The sequence below is a fragment of the Oreochromis niloticus genome, linkage group LG18 (assembly GCF_001858045.2).
Source record: "Oreochromis niloticus isolate F11D_XX linkage group LG18, O_niloticus_UMD_NMBU, whole genome shotgun sequence".
NCBI lineage: Eukaryota > Metazoa > Chordata > Actinopteri > Cichliformes > Cichlidae > Oreochromis > Oreochromis niloticus.
The window spans coordinates 34,261,628-34,280,115 of NC_031982.2; the positions used below are offsets into that span (position 1 = coordinate 34,261,628).

Below are 18,488 nucleotides of genomic sequence, written 5' to 3' on the forward strand. Positions count from 1 at the left end.
TGAGGCCACATCAAAAAAGCTCGGATGAGCATTCCCAAAGTTCTACAAGTTGGGCCTCCATCGCTTGTGTCCAGATCACACGCTGCACTGCCGTGCTGCTCCGTCCTTTTCAGTTCCATTTCTGTGTTTGCGCGTGCGCAGTGTGAGAGGTTGCGTTAAATCGGTTCGTGGCGCTGCTTCAGCAGTGCGATACCCTCACGAGGGGCGACCAGGATTTCAAACAGGCTTGATTTTCTTGCGACCATGCGATTGCTGATCAGGAGCTGGTCGTGAGGTGTTAGTGATGCACAACACGATCCCCAAAACGGTCACACGACTGAAAAATAATCTCAAAATGGGCCGAAAAACGCACAGAGTACGCCCAGCTTTAGAATAGCGGACTGGATGTGCTAAAAGGAGGGTGATGCTTGAATCATTGTTCTTCCTGTTAACCACGGTTACCTGCAAAGAAACGTGTGGCCATCATTGCGTTGCATAAAAAGAGCTTCACAGGCAAGGATGTTGGTGCTACTAAGATTGCAACTAAATCAACCATTTATCGGATCATCAACAACTTAAAGGAAAGAGGTTCAAATGTTGTGAAGAAGGCTTCAGGGTGCCCAAGAAAGTCCAGCAAGCACCAAGACCGTCTCCTAAAGATGATTCAGCTGCAGGATCAGAGTGCCACCAGTGCACAGCTTGCTGAGGAATGGCAGCAGGGTGAGTGCATCTGCACGCACAGTGAGGCGAAGACTTTTGGAAGATGGCCTGGTGTCAAGAAGGGCAGCAAAGAAGCTGCTTTTCTCCAAAAAACCCATCAGGGACAGACTGATATGCTGTAAAAAAGTACAGTGAATGGACTGCTGAGGACTGGGGTACAGTCATTTTCTCTGATGAAGTCCCTTTGCGATTGTTTGGGCATCTGGAAAAAGGATTGTCTGGAGAAGAAAAGCTGAGCGCTACCATCAGTCCTGTCTCATGCCAACAGTGAGAAAACAAATATTTGTGTCATTCTCAAAACTTTTGGCCACGACTGTACTGAGAAGCTACGAGAGGTGGCCAAAGCAAAGGACGGGTCTTATCCATCAGAGAAAAACCCAACATACACCCACCCCTGCCCGGCCCCTCTCCAGGAGACTGAGATGAGTATGAAGATGTCTAGCACGTATCAACAGCTCAGGGTCCCTGCCACAGGGAGGTGATGTTCCACAACCACAGAGACCTCCGCCTTTAACTGCCACCCAATCCAGGTGGGTGCCTCCTGCAGGCAGATGGGTCTGTGGTGGGGTGACTTACTTGTGGTCAATTTTAATAACGATCATCTATCCTCATGTTTATTTAAGAACAAAAAAGTATTTTTAAAATCTGTAATTAACTTTTGTACCTTCATGTATTTAAAACACAAAATGGTATTTAGAAAAAAGAAAAATCGAGACAGCGCCTCCTGCTGGGACTTAATGTAACTTCAACAGCCAGAACCATAGTAAGTTAACCTGCATTTATTTACAATATTTTCTGGTTTTATTTTGTGGACACTCTTTAAGCAATAACTTGTTTGACACATGAGTCCAAGCTTGTGGGATTTTTTCATTTTAAGTTTAAACTCAAACGAATCCTGATGAGTTGAATCTTCAGACTTTAAATGTGTGAAGAGGAAAAATGAGCCAACGCGATGAGGGAACATGACAGATTTATTGGGGACGTTTTCATTTACAGACCATAAAAACAAACATCAGCAGGTTCCAGTCAAACATCGTTTTAACTGCAACGGTCGATTTCACATTAATCTTTTACTCAATAAACTAAAGAAGAAGAAGAAGAAGACACGAGATGACTGATTTTTCACCTTAGTATCCTCCTCTGCATCCTCCACCTCCTCCATAACTGCTGCCTCCTCCTCTATAACCACCTCCCCTATAACCACCTCCTCCACCACCATAACCACCACCTCCTCTGTATCCTCCATATCCTCCACCACCCCTGTATCCTCCGCCACCTCCTCTGTATCCCCCTCCTCCTCCTCCTCCATATCCTCCACCTCCTCTGTATCCCCCTCCTCCTCCTCCTCCATATCCTCCACCTCCTCTGTATCCCCCTCCTCCTCCTCCTCCCCTGTAGCCTCCTCCTCCTTGGTAACCTCTGCCGCCGCCTCCTCCATCAAAACGCGGCATCTTCGGAGGTCGTGGACCGTCTCCCATCCTGCACAGACACACAAACAGAGGAGATGAGGAGATGTTTGAAGGTCTAAAGTTTGTTTTCAGAGGCATCAGAGGCGATGTGAGTAATAACAGGATGAAGCAGAGACTCAAAAAAGATCAAAACATCAAAGTTTCATCATAGAGGGAGAAAAATCTGCAATTTAACGCTGAAAGGATGAACTAAAGCGTTCCTTCATTCATCTGGAAAAAGGAAACAGGCAGGCTGCGTTTCCTGTCTGAGGACGTCCGTTACCTCTGGTTGTTGGCCATCATGTTGAGCCCGGCCGCCGACGGTTTGGAGACGTGTCTGATGACGTTCAGGAGCCGCTCGTTGGTTTGGTCCATCTGTCTGATGTACTCCGGGTCTTTGGTCACCTCCACCACCACCGCCTCCAGGGCGGCCCGCAGAGCCAGGATGCTCCCCGCCACCTCGTGAGCAATCTTCAGTTTGATCCTGTCAACATTAAAGTGAAAGGTCACTGAGAGGAGAGCGAATCACAGTGCCTCAGAGGAAACAGGAAGTGAGTGAGAGTGCTGACGAGCTGCAGGTCGGTCTCTCACCAGTCGTCGAGCTCCACGATCTCTCCGTTAGAGGTCACCTTCTTGCAGGCGAACAGCAGCAGCTGCAGAGGACTGACCAGAGTCATCCCTTTGGCCGAGATCGCTCTGGTTCGGATCTGAAAACAGCAAACACAACGTTCAGAAACTTCCCCACCCGAGAGAAATGTTGGCTGTGATGCTGTGAGGGCCGTAAATTCATCGAAATATTTATTTACTGAGAAAACCTACAGAAAAAACAAAAACAAAACACCGGCTGTTGTTAATTTACACAAAAGTAATAATATTCATGTTAAAGGGTGAACTTGGCAGTTTTGGGTTTCACCTTCTCGCCGAAGACGAAGAATGGCGACGGGTAGATCATGTCGTGGCTGCTGAAGGGACAGTTGACGGAGGATTTGTGGATGAGGGCGTTGCGCCCCTCGGTGGTCAGGATCTTCCTCTTCTCTTTGTGGTAGCAGACGTTGGGGTACGAGCCGAAGGTGAGCAGAGAGACCACCACGTCCAGGTTGTTGTCCGGCCCCACCGTGTTGAACATCTGCGTCATGAGACACTCTGAGGGAAACGAAAGCGCAGGTGAGCTCCCCGCCGGTTCAATCAGCTTTGTGTGTCAGGACGGTGCGTTCGGGTACCTTCAGGAAATCCAGAGTTCACCAGGATCTCCTTCAGCTGGACTTTGGCCTCCCAGGTCATCCTCAGAGTCGACATGTTGAGACGTTTGTGGTCACAGAAGCGACTCTCCGCCTCCTCTCCGTTAATCCTGAGCAGAACAACAAGTGTTCACTAACGAGACGCCACAGCTGCCGTCCAGTCATTTCAGGGAGGTCTTTTGTAACTTTACCGCTCTATATGTAATTTTACCATTTTTATGATTAAGTTATTCATTTGTGAGAGCACGCGGCACAGACCTGACGTCGTCCCAGGCCTGGAACACGGACAGCAGCGCCACGTGATCCGAGAAACGACTGCCAGCAAAGTTTCTGTGCACGAAGCCGAGACGCTTCCCCTCGCTGATGAAAGGCTCTGGGAAACAGGTGGCGGCCGAGATGGTGCACATTGCATCGCCGACGCTGGAGGGAGACACGAAAATGAGAATTTCATTTAAAGACGGGACGCTGAGAGAATCAGAAAATCAGCACAGAGACGAGAAACTGACTGGAAGATGCAGCCCATGATCATCATCTTCCCCAGCCGAGGTTCGATGGGCAGCCGAGCCAGAATCCGCCCCAGAGGGGTCAGCTCGTCGTTGGAGTCCAGGGCGTCCAGCTCTGCAACAAACACGGAAATACAGTGAAGATAGTTCATGTGGAAACTGACGGCGAAAAAAAGGATCTTCAAAAACAAAACATAAAATATGAATTTGGTAAAGTAAAGCACAGACCAAGAATCAGACCAAAGGGCAAAGAAACCGAACACAAAGCATAAAAACAGGCCGACAGCGGTGCTGTTCATTTAGAATCAGTTAATCAGAGCGTCAGATCTGAGAGGACAAACCAAGACACACAGAACTAAGTTCCCAGCAGCCCTGATAGTCCGTTTCCCTTCAGATCAGGCCTTTTGTACCTTTCAAGGTGTGTTCGGCCTCGATGACGGCGTCCAGCGGCGGTGGCTCGATGGCCTTAGACAGGAAGTGGCCGATGCCTCCGAGTCTCAGCAGTTTGATGCTCAGGGCAATTTCATGCAGCGGAGTTCTGAAGATCTCTGGAGTCATGTGAGTCTCCAACCTGCAGACTCACACAGACACACCTGTTAACACCCAAACGCTGCAGCCAGCGGCGTGCCGAAGGATTAACGCGCCTTACTTGTCGAATCGAGCGCGGCTGCAGAGGTGGAAGCAGAACCCCGGTCGGACTCTGCCGGCTCGACCTTTCCTCTGCTCCAGGTTGGTCTTGGAGGCCCAGACGGTGGCGTAGTTGGTCATATTGTTGTGGGAGGTGAACAGCTTCACTTTCTGCCTGTTAGCACAGCAAACAGTGCGACCTTTAACCTCTAACCCGCTCAGGAAGAGAAACTACGCCTGTGAGCGCTGACAGACCGCAGCGGTCGGACACTTACTTGCAGGAGTCGACGACGTAGACGACATCGTTGATGGTGATGCTCGTCTCGGCGATGTTGGTGGACAGGATCACCTGAAACGTCAGCGTGTGGTTCAGACATGCTCAGTGAACGTAGCACATATCAGATACACGGATACACTTCATCTCATCCACGTCGGTCATCGTTGAAACGGTTTGAATTCCACAAATTAAATTTAGGATAAAGTTTTTATGTTTTTTCTGTCACTGACCTTTCTGATGTCATCAGGAACTGGTTCAAACACCCTCCTCTGCTCCTCTCGAGGTATCTGAGAGTGCAGCGGCAGGATTCGGTACCGGTTGCTTCCTGAAAGGCACAGCATACCAGACTTTTTACAGTGCTCTCACACGCTGAGCAACAAAGCTACACAACACCAGCTAAAAACCAAGATCCAAGAAGTCTCTGCTGCTTTCCACTGCAGTGTCAGGGGGAGTGTTTCGGTCAACAGTCCCCACAACAGTGACTCTCCGCTTTAGACGTTTTTGGTATCGTGTGGTGTGACGCGTACCGAAGTGTGGGTTGCTCTCCAGGTGTCTCTGCATGGAGTAGATGAGGTTCCAGCCGGGGAGGAAGACGAGCACGGCGCCGGCCACCTGCAGCGTCTCGATGTACTTCAGTAGCGCCTCCACCAGCTCGAAGGACGTTTCCTTCTCATTGATCTGAGCCATCGAATGCTTCGTCTCCGGCGTATACTCCGGCCCGCAGATCACATTACAGTTAGTCTGGGGAGAAACGTTTTGCAATCACATATAATTCTGACGTTTGTCACAGTGCAGAAGAATTTAAAAAACGTTTCTCACGTCGTCGTCTCCTCCCTCCTCGTCTTTGTCTTTCTTCTTTCGGTCCATCGGTGGAGGCACAAACTTTGTCATCTGGATGCAGTCCTCCAGGAAATACTCTGAAAACAAAGAAGAGTTTTTTTTCAAACAGCCATTATTCTGCTGATACAACAATAACTGTTTATTACACTGATTATTGGCTTAAAACAGTTTAGGTGGGGGCCTCCAGGCCTCGAGGGCCGGTGTCCTGCAGGTTTTAGATGTGTCCTTGATCCAACACAGCTGATTAAATGGCTAAATGACCTCCTCAACATGTCCTGAAGTTCTCCAGAGGCCTGGTAATGAACTCATCATCGGTTTGAGGTGTGTTGACCCAGGGCGAGAACTAAAACCTGCAGGGCGCACCACGCTCACCATTACACCCAAACCTCCTGGCTAACAGGTCGCCAAACACACTTGTATGAGTGCTTATCATCAGTTTATATTACATAAAAGTCCACAGACAATCATAATTTTAATGTTTCCACACACAGGTGAGTCCGGTGAGTCGGAGGTACCTTGGACGGGGAAGGTGCGACCAAACACCTCAATGACGGGGCAGCTGAAGAAGTACTCTCTGAACATGGTGGTGTCGATGGTGGCCGACATGAGGATGATGCGCACGTCCGGGTAGGCCTGGACCACGTCTCTGAGGACCACCATGAGGAAGTCCGTCTGCGTGGACACACAGAGGGTCAGACACACGGACAGAAGCCTCCAGGTGTTTTGGCTCAGTGAGTCCCTAAAATCAGCGAACAAACAAACTCACGTTGATGTCTCTCTCGTGGATCTCATCAACGATGACGTGACTGATGCCTCTGATTCCTGCTTCCAGCTTCCGCAGAAGAACACCTGAAACACAAAAAACACTCAGATCTACACGGCCGGACCACCAAATCTCTTCCCCCGCCCAGCCAGGTAACCATGGCTTCGCTGCTTAGTTACTGAGGCAGCAGCACAGTTTGTACACAGCGGTTTCCATACCGACGGTGCAGAAGAGGACACTGGCGTGGGGTCGAGGGAGGACGGACTCAAATCGGACGCTGTAGCCACAGCTTTTCCCAAGATCCTCTGCTCTCTCAAAGGCGACCCTCTCAGCCACGGACACGGCGCTGATCCGTCTGGGCTGCAGAGAAGAAGAAAGTCAGAGCTGCTGTTTACGGAGCACACGGAGCTCAAACACGGATCAGACTTCAAACTGCAATGAAGTGAGCTTAAAGCCGCTTAATGTCTGTTTGATCATCTATACAGAAGACAGGCTGTAAGCTCTCAGGTAAACGAGGCAGGTGAAAGGACACCTCAGCGTTACCTGGGTGACCACGATGTTGCAGTCCGATGCTCGGCCCCCCTTGATGAAGCGGTCCAGGATGTACTGAGGAACCTGAGTGGTTTTACCGCAGCCCGTCGCTCCTCTGATGATCACCACAGGGCTTTTGTCGATGGCCGCCATGATCTCCTCCTCAAACTGTTTGACGGGCAGCTGCTCGCGTTCCATCAGGATCTGAACGACAGCATCGTTTAAGTCTCACAGCACGCTTTCATCAACGCAGACGTAAAGGTAAAGGAGACAGACCTTCTGCAGGTTTTCATCATGCTCCAGCTGGTACTTCAGCTCGTCGTGCAGGTCGCCGCTGATCTGCTCTGGAGTGCACTGCAGGGGTTAAAACGGGGTCTTTACGGAAGGCTTTCACCACGACTCGCTCCGATTTAGAAATCAGTAAAGTTTTGTCAGGAAAACAAAGCACAGAGGGAAGAGCTGCAACGACTCTGGTGCCTGTAAGACACCAAGTGTCTGCACAGCCTGTGGGACTCCTTCATCTGTCGAATTAATAACATGATTTCTGAATACCTGCCAATAAAGATCAACGAGCCTGAAACTGATCCTACTTTAGGTTTTCAGGGTTCGTGAGACTCACGTAGGCCAGCGGCCCCTCGTCGATGTTGCTGCTGGTCCAGGGGTTCCAGTTGACCTGAGGAGGCGACCAGGGGACGACTCCGGCTCCGGTCTGCCTCTGTGACGGCTCGAAGTACGCCAGCTTCCCCTGAGCCAGAGACACCGGGCTGCTGGGGTCTGCAGGCTGGAACATAAAAAACCTTCATGTTACTGAATCGAATGTAAACCCTCCTTTTATTCTGACGATGACAGTTTGCTTTGAAGAGCATCATCACATCACGTCTGCAGACCAGTGCACTGAAGAGTGTTTCACTGGCTTCATGTGTATGTCCACAAACAGATTCACACCACACTGCTTTATTTATTTACTACGTGTTGCCTTTGAAGAGCAGGTTGGATTGTCAGACACTGAACAGCAAGTGCGAATGCTTTCATGCGACTCACCGGTGGGGGGACGCTGACTCCGAGCTCCTGGACCACAGAGGCCAGCTGCTGCTGCAGGTCTGGAGACACGTTGACCTCAAACGCCTCCAACTGTGCAAAAATCACAAAATCTTGTTTTAAAAATGAGCCGCGTGATGTGTCGGTCAGTCGGTCAGTGTCTGTTTGTTTTTAAACGTACAGTTTCTCCCTCCTTCTTCTTGGTGACCCCAGAGTACGCCTCGATGACTCCCAGGTGATACAGCTGTCGGACCAGAGACAGAGCGCACGACTGAGCCGCCAGCTTCTTGTTGGAGCCGTGCTCTCGAGCCGTGATCCCTGCAGAGCAAACCCAGCGACGTTTGACTCACACGAACAACAGAAAGCAACTGGTGTTTCATGGTTTCTGATCACATTTATCACAATTTCTGTAACTTTTCCATCTCCAGTGTTAATCTGACCTCCGAGAACAGATTAATAAAAATCTAATTCTTCTCGGGCACGCTCGCACAGAGTCTGGCGTGGTTGCCATTTTGGTTTTTAGCTCTCTCTCTGCGTCCTGTTCTGACCTCTTTCACTTCTGATCGTCTAAAACAACTTCAGCATTTAATAGGAAATGTTGTGGAGTCTTACTTCTGCCAAGCTGCTTCACAAAAAGCTGCATCTCTGCTATGAAGCTCCTGCAGACACAAAGACAAACGTCACGACTTCACTCCTTGTTTCTAGAACAAAAGCATCAAACTGCACGTAGACTTAGGAGCTGAACTCACCTGCTGCGCTCTCAGGAGGAAGCCTGCATGTTTTTCTGCCAGACTTTGGGATTTTTAAACACCAATCAACAGCTTTGATTCTCCTGGCTGCGCTCTGCCCTGCGGTGAACAGCGACACCAGAAATCACAACCAGACTCCACCAAGCCCTGAGCTGCACCCATGGGACAGCTTTAGTGCACCTAAACGCTGTCCCATGTCTTCCTTTGGTGTGGTTGTGAGTTCTGGCGTCACCTCGGTGTTCTTTGATGGAGCAGGAAACTCACTCCAGCCTCTGAAATTAACCTCCTGCCCATTTCACCAGCTGACATTTAGCTCTTATCACAGCTCATTTCTCACATTACAACAATTCATCAACTCAAACTAGTCTGGGTTTGTCGGGCTCAGGTTCTAGTTATTCTAGTCGTTCTTGTTTCAGCTGAGTTAGCTGGTGTCTGCGCTCAGTTCGAACAGTGAGAGCTCTCTGGTGTAGCCGACACACTCTGGAGGTCTCTGGGTTTATAGCAAGTCCAGCAGAAAAACACACAGGAACATCCTGAACATCAACCACCAACCAACACACGTCAGCTCTGCAGTGCGACACACACCAGCTGGGTCGTATTCAGGCTACTGTCACACATTTGTGAGCACGAAGACAAAGAAGACGTGTTTACAGGTGTCTGAATAAAACAGCTGGGAATACAATGATGGCTGAGCTGAGACCCAGCTGGTGCGTGTTGTCTTTAAGAGAGAGAATATAACCTCTAAGAATTTCATTAAATGAGGAAAATAACAGGAGACTTGAGAAGGCAGCAGAAATAAAGAGAAAGATGTAAAAAGATCAAAAGGAAGCAGGAGATGAAGAAAAGGAGAAAACAGAAAGAAAGAAACAGGAGAAGAAGGCGAGGACATAAAATCTACTGAACACATGTCCTGTAAAACCCTCGCGCTGCTCTTTGGAGGAAATTATTTTAGAATAATCACGAATTCCAAGTCTTGTTTTACATAAACTGGCAATTTTTTTTTAACAAAGAATATGGAAAAATCTGAGAGTTACCACCCGTCACTTCAGGCCCAGCGCTCGCTCTCCAGGCGAAGCTTTGATTATTTGTGCTGAAGCCCAGCCCCACCCTGCTGATCAACACTTTCACAAAGACACGTTTAAAAGTAAAAATGAACTTCAAGCTACATCGCCCATTTTCAAAGACCACTGAGCAGGTAACGCCTCCGGCACATGAAAACATCATGTTTATAGTAACTTTGATGAAACGGCTTAAATCCTCAGATGTCTCCTGCACGCGCACAAACAGGGCTCGCAAAATTTCAAAATCCCTGGTAGCCCTTCGGGCAGGGACTCTTCAGTTTGTGGTAGCCCAAAATAAATTTAAGTAGCCCGAATAAAAAAGAGAGCAATTTTTTGATTGATGTTTTGTTTCCTGTTTTGTTTCCGTTACAATATTACATAAAAGTATAATATTGTAACGGAAACAAAACATTAATCAAAACATTGTTGAAACACAAATTAAACATTGTATAAAAGTTACAATCATCAACTCAAATACTTGGTTCTAATTGAACAGAAATTTCTATGAACTTGTAAGAACTGTGTAGAACATGAATCAGTCTGTGTCAGGTCCTGAATTTGAAATTTCCACTGAAGTCACGGGTAAGAGGTAAGGGGAACCAAGATCTAGGACATTTTTTTTGAAGTTTGCAAAAACTGCTAAATTTTGCCAGTGGCAGTTCACTCTTTGCAACATAGTACGCTGTTCTAAACAGATTTTTCAGGTTTATTTTTAGTATGTTTTTTGCAATTAGCGTTTGTTCTGGGAAAGATATTGCAGACTGAGCAATAATGCATTTCTTGCATTTCTCATGGGTTCTAATGGGGGTCTTTCTTAAAATTACTGGTCCCAGTAACAAAGGCGCTTGTCGACTCAGAAATCGAGGGAAACCAACAACACACCCGGCAGAACATTATGTTATTTACAGGGGTGCACATAAGTGGTCCGCAGGTGCGCATTTGTTGTCAAAATAAAAGACGCGCACCAGATAAGAAGTTGCAACGCGCGTTTGCGTACATATAAAAGGCACTGTTTTTGTCCGCTAGAGTGGGATTTTCACGGCATATTCTGCACCAAATCTCTGTGTGTTCATCATTTGTTTGAAGCCAGCTCACCTCCTGCAACCACTTTTCCGAGAATACGCGCTTCTTTTGCGGTTCGGACTCCTCCTGACATTTCTTTGGAGGTGGAGGAACACCAAAGTAATTGCTTAAAGGAGCTTGCTTCTTCGACATCTTTAGGAGTTCTAAACAAATGTCTGTCCTCCTCCAGAAAATCTGGAGGTGCGCGTTGCAACTTCTTATCTGATGCGCATTTTTTTTTTCTTTTTTGACAGCGAATGCGCACCTGCGGACCACTTATGTGGACCCCTGGTTATTTAGCTCGTCATATTCCAGCCACAGAAATTCTTTTGTCCATGAAACCATAAAGCTGAGCTTTCTTTTTCCCTCATAGTCTGATTTGTCATAACTTTTCCGTTTTGTGGTCGGCTTTTCTTTGGCTGCCCCTTCTTCACCCTGACTTGTCTTATTTGGCTCAGCAGAGCTAAAATATATATCCTGCTGCTTTTACACACGTACTTACATAACGGTCAGCGACTCTCTGCGCCATCAACCTCTCACGTTTAAGCTTGCTGTGGGAGATTTCACTTGTCAGGTTTGAATAGTAGCTAATGAGTGATAAGACAATGTCAGAGGAATTGGTGCGCAATTAATCGTCACTCACCAATCAGTGCTGCCGCTCTCTACACACAGTTCGCGCGATCGCAAAGTGAAAGCAAAAAACAAGCACAAATTCAAACGCGATTTCAATATGTCACATATTGACAGTGGCTCCCCGATGCCAATGACATAATTACTCAGCTACATTTGTGAAAGAATGCAAAAGCATTGACACATATTTTTCCTTCCTATGATAGCCCGACGGGCAGGGCTGAGATAGATTTTGGTAGCCCGACTGGAAAAATCGCTGCCCCGGGACGTCAGGCTAGCGATTTTGCGAGCACTGACAAAGTTACAGAGATGCCACCATCTCTGACTCTGACTCCTCCCACAACGCTGAAGAAACGCCATGGTAAGTCCAATCATCCCCATCTTTACTAAGAAAACAACTAAAGCTGTTGTAAAGCTTTGGTGTGGCTCAGGGCAAAATTATGATTAGTTCGTGTTTCCCCAGTTTGGTTGCTGAGCGGCTCTTTGGGGACAGGGCTGGGTCAATCTTTGCCTTTATCTCTGAGCTGAATGACTAAAATAAGCAGCGCTGGCTCTGCAGTATCAGTACAATCATAAACTTAATGTCTGAACATGCAAAATAAAACAGGTCTGTGGCCAAAGGCCGGCAGTGAACTCCAAACCAAATCCAAACTGAAGGGAAACAAAATACTTCCAGCAGAGATTCAGTCAATTCACTGAAAATTGAGAAATCAAATCCTTTGGTCAAAATCACAGTTGCTTTTAGAAAATACTTCTGATTTTTCTCCAGCTAAAGAGAATTATCAAGCAGCTGAAGCTCATTAAAATCACAGTGTTTGTTTTGGTTCCAGCTGTGACCCCTCAGACTGGATCTGGTTTAGAATTTCCAGCCGGTTTAAAAACCTCTGAGATTCCAGACCTGTTGTGGTCCGGTCCCACTTGGCTGTATTTATACTCAGCACTGGTTTTCTCCTTCTGGAAGAACTGGTTCAGACGGGCCTTGGCGTTCTCCAGAGTCCAGTTTCCGTGAAGGTTAGCGTTCAGATCCACTTCCTCCGACTCCAGAGTCTGCAAACAAAACAACAGGCGGGAGTTTGTTTAGCGAGGGAGAGAAATCAAACCTGAAGATTAAAAAAAAGGGAACTTATTCTGGTTCTAATGATGCATCTGCATATTATTAATGGCCGAAGTTTAAAAAAAAAAAAAAAAGTATTCCCCGAGTGCCAGTTTCCTTCATGAAAGCAGAGTCCTCGGAGTGAAACAGCAGTTCCTGTAGTGTAAACTTGGCTGGTTGTTCCAAGTTTAGTAAATCTGTCCAAGGTTCTGGTTCAGATTTGAGCTTTAGGGGGACGACTGTAACTTAGGAGCAGCTTACTTCCTGTTAAGGAGCTTAATGTTAACATTACCAATGCTTTTCACTGCACTGTAATTTGGAATTATCTTGTACCGCCTGTGCTTCCTGTTCGTCTCTCTTGGCGTAATACTCCTTCAGGTTGGCTCCTCGGTCCCACTGAGCTCCTCCGTCACTTCCTCCTCTGCCCCAACCGGAGTTTCCTCCTCCTGCATAACCCAGTCCGGTCACTCCTGGAACCGGCCCACTGACGCTGCCGTCCCCTGAGAACAATAAAGAAGGAGAAGCAGAAAGAAACCAGCTGAATATCTGAACCCGTTTAATCCGACTCGACTCACCACATTAAAGTAAGAACTTGTGATGTTTGGAGTCGTTAAAGCCACCATGCTACCGTTACCTTGCTCAGCTTTCACTACCAGGTGAGGTGGTAGAGGACCGCTAGAAGGGAGGTTTCCAAAGCCAGCATCTCCAGCTGCATCAGGTTGATCTGCGATGGGCGTGCTCACCTGATGGCAGAAAACGTACTTGTTCATTTAAAAGAGACAAAGTGAGAGAAATGATCGTTTTTTATCTCTACAGAAAAAAAGAAGGAAAAACAGGAACAGCTTCCTGACCCCGATGGCCGGGACCTCTGCTGCGTTCATCTCTCCTATTCGGACCAGATAGTTGACAAAGTCGCGGGCGGCGTTGGTCTGCGCGTCCTTCTTATTGGTGGAGTTTCCCATCCCAATGTAGTTGAAGCCATCGACTCGGACCTGCAGGGAGTACGGTGTAAGGTTAACAAAAACCTCCCAGAGTTAAACCCCCTGACGTCAGACCGAACGCTCACCTCACACATAAACTTCTGCCTGTTTTTGTTGCCCGCTGCTCGGATGTCGTAGTTTGGAGTCAGCTTCTTTTTCCCACACCAGGCGTACAGGAAGTTCTTGATGTCCGCCATGGTGGACTGACAGGAGGGTCCTCCTATTCCGTGAACCCGTTAATCTGAGAAACAATAAACTGCTGTCAAACTCCTCGATATTTAGCTTAGATCTGGCATTTACTGTGAACATCATTTGGTTTGGAGTCACAGAGGGATGAAAGTCAGTAAATATTGCCAAAAAAAGTCGGTTTGCTGAACTGAGAAATGATAATATCACATCTAAGAAATTACTGAAATAATTAACTGGCCAAACTCTGGTAGAAGCCTTGCTGCTGTCTGCTTACCACCTTTTAAGATGAACTTTGGTCTTGCCTGAACCCAAACGGGTCTTTGATAGTGACTCACTTATGTAAACATGGCTGTATGGATCAGAGTCACTTTACTCAACATAAATCTAATACGGAAATTGAATGAAGTAACTCAAACCCAGTCTTCATGGATGCATTTACTGTCCACTGCTAGGATAAATCCCGCTGTCTGCGGTGATTCGGGATACAAACGATAACAGCGTCATTAGCACAGCGGGTTGTTTTTACTGTGGACTTTTATCATCATCAGATTCAACTCTCTAATGTTTGGCTAGCATTTAACATTAGCCTCAAAGCGTAAAATTACATTTATGGCTTATAATCACGAATTTAAGTCACTTATCTTGAAACTTTCAGTACAATTTAGATAAAAATTAGTTTCACATAAATGTCTGAAATTAACCGAATCAATGCGTGACTGCAGGCTAATGTTAGCTCCCTGCTAGCTACTGATCACCGGAACTGCCACTCACATCGCGTCGCATTAAAAATATGATTAAATTAAGAAGAAATGCAGGTATAAATAACCCGAAGTATTTGTACTTACAGTCAGGTCAGAAAAATGCAAAAGCTGCTCCAGACTTCAGCAGCTAAGCACCGGTAGCCTAGCAGCCTTGGCTTCCTCCGGCTGCACTTCACTTTCGGTTAAAAAATAAATAAACTCCCGGTGCATCAGCGCCCCCTCAGGCCGGAGGGAGAATCGTCCTCCACCAAGTTCTGTTTCTTCTTCTTCTTCTTTTACTAAATATTTTTAGCCTTTATTGTTCTAACACAGTGGAGAGAATACATGAAAGCTGTGCTCCATGTTTCTCTTTTCATGAACACTTTGGTACAGAGGTCAGTCATCTTTACACCAGCGAAACAGATTTGAGCCTCATAGTTATAAATGCCAGTTACAGTGAAAGTAATAAAGCCAGGCCAGTTTTATAAACCTTTAGTTTATATTTAGTATAAGTATTAGAAAAGTATAAAAGAACAGAACAGAATAAAAGAACAGAACAGAACAAAAAATAGAACAGAATGGATAAAATATAATATTGAATTGATATTTTTTTTGTATTCAGGCATTAACTCCTGTGAAACCAGCTGATCTGGAGTGTTTTAAAGAAGGTGATGTTTCTTGTATATGACAGACAGACAAATGAAACATTCATCAGTCTGTGTTAACCTGAGCTCCCCTCCTGAAGGCACCAGATATTTAACCTGAAGCACCTGAAGGACCGAGCTCAATAAGATTTATAGATCATGTGAAAACAATAGTAGAAAATCATCTAACAGCCCTGCCTGCATCTCTTAAAGTGTTTTTAAGGAAACGAATGGATTTTCAGTGGGAACTTGATTTCATTTAGGGCATCTGAGGCAGAAAAAGAGGAATCTAAAAGAGTATTTTCACATCGTAAAGACAAAACTGAGTCATTTGGTTCAGCACAGTCAAACTTTCTGCATTTACAAACAGCAAAGCAACAAACTGCGTGATCACATCTGATGATTAATTTGTTCCAACACAAGAGACTTAACAGTTTATAATAATAATATTTTATTTTCAGTGAGATTCAGTTTGTTAAAAATCGGTAAAAGGTCAGAGTATTTTCTTTAAACCAGGAGATTCTTTAACTAAGTTCAGATTCTTGTCTTGATTTTTTAACAAGCGCTGAAATCAAACTCGGTCCAGAAAGTTTTGCAATTTCTTCACAAACTTGGCGATAAAATCTACAATGAAGCTTTATTATGACTCAATAAACTAAATGTGTGTGTGTGTGTGTGTGTGTGTGTGTGTGTGTGTGTGCGCGCGTTAAGGTGTGTTGGCACAGCAACACGGACAGACTGGGTGTGACTCTGTGTGTAAGCAGGCAGGGTGTGTGTGTGTGTGTGAGTAAGTGTGTGTCTGAGGCTCAGGGTGTGTCTGCTGGCTCACCTGCAGCCTCAGGACACATCTTACACATGGAAACTACCTGAGCAGGAGGAGGAGGAGAAAATGTGCCTGCAGGCGAGAATCAGGGCTCCACAACACAAAACACTGTGTTTAGCTCCAAACTCAGCAGGAGGTGAAATGTGCTTTCATCTGTGGGGACTGAAAATAAACGTCTGTGGCTGTCTTTGGATGTTTTTGCACCTTGAATAAAACCCTAACCCCGAGCACATCCTCAACCTTTTATATCTCCCTGAACGCACCACAGTGATAATAACTACAGTAAACAGTTTAATTAAAAGGAAAGAACAAAAATCATTTTTCCTCATATAAAAATCTTGATTATATTCCACAACTTTGATAGATGACCTCATATTTTAATATTTACTGTTTTAAACATACTTATTTAATATTAGTACTAAGATTTTCTTTAATGTGATATCTTATATATATCATATTGATTTAATTTTATACATATTTTTATGTGCTTTATGTAAGCTTTCCACATGGTTTAAGATGAATTATCACATTTAAGTTATGCTAAACTTTAACGTAAGCTTTGTTAAGTTTTATTAAAAATATTCAAATTCCTTATATAATCCCAACTAGTCCTTTAACTAACTGATCACAATGATTTAACTAGCTGAGGTAAAAACATATTTTAGTAATAAAGAGATGTTACAAACTTTATTTATAACATATATTTATTACATTAAGTAGAGAGACATGACTTTTGACCATTTTATAATTTTATCTCACGCTCTGTTGAGATATAGGAACCTCACATTGGTACAGTTCATATACAGCTTGAGCTCTATATGAACTGTATGAACAGTATATGAACAGTTTGAGCTGCTTTTTTCTGCCCATTGTTGCTGTTAATCTGCAAGCCACTCAGCAACCCACCTTCACCCAGCACCCAGGTGATTTAGAAAAGGGTTGTGTTAGGGTTAAGATAAACCCAAATTAAGCAAATGCTTTATTACTGCTTTGGTTGGAGGTCAGAGAAAAAGTCCATAAAAGGTTTGGAATCTCACAATTTTACAGTCTTGATTTAAAAACCAACATGTCACGTTTTTGTGAGGCCAGGCTCGCATTTAGGTTGTGATTTTTAATAACTGGCAGCACAACAGCTCAGTGGTTTGAATGTTTTCCTCGTGCTTAAACAGGTTTTCTCAAGGAGGCAAAGTAAGAAAAATGTATTTATAAAATGCTTTTCACAGAGTAACTGCACAACGAGATAGATAAGAGACACTGTGTGAGTGTAATAATGCACAGTTACACTGTGTCCACACTCACAGTGATGTGGAGACCAGAGACCGCATAAAGTCAGTGACATTTGATGAGTTCAAGCAGCTACAGTCAAAATAACTGCTGTTAAAAGTTTTCTCAACTTACAGGTGAGTGACTGAGTAACTACCAATCAGAGCTCAGGACACTCAGTGTTCTATATGTAAGTACAGTTATTTTAAAATCAATCCTATGGGTATTATGAACATACTTACCAGAGTGCATTAGTAGTGCATACAGGAAGTGATTTCTGTAAGCTGGTAAAACGAGCATTAATCCAACCACAATGGAACGATTTATTTTAAGTTCAGAAACTAAAGGTCAAAATTCATAAATGATCCTTTAATGAAAGAAAGTCCAGAAACGAATCAACCAAAATATGAAACCTTAATAATAAAAGTTTTTAAAAAGGTTACTACTACTACTAATAATAGTAACAATAGGATCTATGTAATAATGCAGTGTTAAATGTAATGATAATAGGAATATTGCTGACTGGTAAAATCAATAAAAACTGATAAGAGACTAAAGATAAACTGGGCCTAAAACTGAGCCGTGGGGGACACCAGCTGTCTATTTTCTTCTTCTTATGCCAGTCAGGGTCCATCCCAGCTGCAGTAGGCTGAGGCGGGGCACACCTGGACAGGTCGGTCGCAGGGCTTTGTGTTTTCTATGAGGTCCGCACATTAGATTGTAAAACCCTCTGACATGACTGTTGCTGTAAATGGTCAGCTTCTGCACTGTTGCAGCGTCCGCATGCTGAGTCAGAGTTCTTTGTTTGTTAATAAAAATAATAAAATTAAAAATATTGTAACTTAATGTTTTTGTTTCTTCATTTGTTACTTTTAGCAGTTGATTCAGTCCCAGCGTCCTGCAGGTTCATTCGGCCACGCCCGCCTGCCCTTGTGATGACATTTGAAGTATAAAATTTTTATTTTTATGGTGCCTGGTTTAATCTGAACTCTCAGCAGCTGCATGCAGACTTCATGTTCAGGAAACATCTGTCATGTTTTCCACATCTGGAACAGAGCGCAGAATCACTTCATTCACAGAAATCTGATTTTTCATTCTCCGTCCTGTGAGACGTCTTTGTGTTGTAAAAATGTAAATATGAAGCTCCAGGACAACGGCTCACAGTGTTACAACACACACACACACACACACACACACACACACACACACACACACACACACACACACGCTGCAGCCGTCATATCCTCTGACTGACGGTGTGTGTTTTGTGAATCACACGTGAATAAGTGT

At 45.2% G+C, this 18,488-nt stretch overlaps 1 protein-coding gene across 3 annotated transcripts; it reads right to left on the bottom strand.

Annotated features, from left to right (window-relative positions):
- Positions 1-1,651: 1,651 nt before the first annotated feature.
- Positions 1,652-14,725, bottom strand: dhx9 (DEAH (Asp-Glu-Ala-His) box helicase 9). Of its 3 annotated transcripts, XM_025900168.1 has the most exons (29): positions 14,574-14,725; positions 13,626-13,780; positions 13,411-13,551; positions 13,194-13,302; positions 12,893-13,059; positions 12,365-12,513; positions 8,577-8,623; positions 8,146-8,282; positions 7,968-8,057; positions 7,546-7,707; positions 7,203-7,280; positions 6,939-7,130; positions 6,614-6,755; positions 6,399-6,481; positions 6,148-6,304; positions 5,612-5,709; positions 5,320-5,533; positions 5,023-5,117; positions 4,791-4,864; positions 4,538-4,690; positions 4,299-4,459; positions 3,892-4,003; positions 3,644-3,805; positions 3,368-3,495; positions 3,061-3,290; positions 2,739-2,854; positions 2,431-2,631; positions 2,018-2,178; positions 1,652-1,975 (listed from the first exon to the last, which is right to left on the bottom strand). In XM_025900168.1, exons 2-29 carry the CDS (start codon positions 13,734-13,736, stop codon positions 1,827-1,829), a joined length of 3,819 nt encoding a protein of 1,272 aa, XP_025755953.1. In that variant the 5' UTR covers positions 13,737-13,780; positions 14,574-14,725; the 3' UTR covers positions 1,652-1,826. The 3 variants fall into 3 exon arrangements, with proteins under 3 accessions (XP_025755953.1, XP_005464263.1, XP_025755954.1); XM_005464206.4 differs by having other exon boundaries at positions 1,652-2,178; XM_025900169.1 differs by lacking the exons at positions 12,893-13,059; positions 13,194-13,302; positions 13,411-13,551; positions 13,626-13,780; positions 14,574-14,725 and adding an exon at positions 8,714-8,812 and having other exon boundaries at positions 1,652-2,178; positions 12,365-12,380.
- Positions 14,726-18,488: the final 3,763 nt, after the last annotated feature.

Excerpts from the sequence above, each read along its gene's own strand:
- dhx9 (XM_005464206.4), bottom strand. The coding sequence starts at position 13,736 with ATGGCGGACATCAAGAACTTCCTGTACGCCTGGTGTGGGAAAAAGAAG. Across the intron at positions 3,496-3,643 it reads CAGGCCTGGGACGACGTCAG|GATTAACGGAGAGGAGGCGG; the intron begins GTCTGTGCCGCG and ends TGTTCTGCTCAG. Across the intron at positions 2,179-2,430 it reads ATGATGGCCAACAACCAGAG|GATGGGAGACGGTCCACGAC; the intron begins GTAACGGACGTC and ends GTGTCTGTGCAG.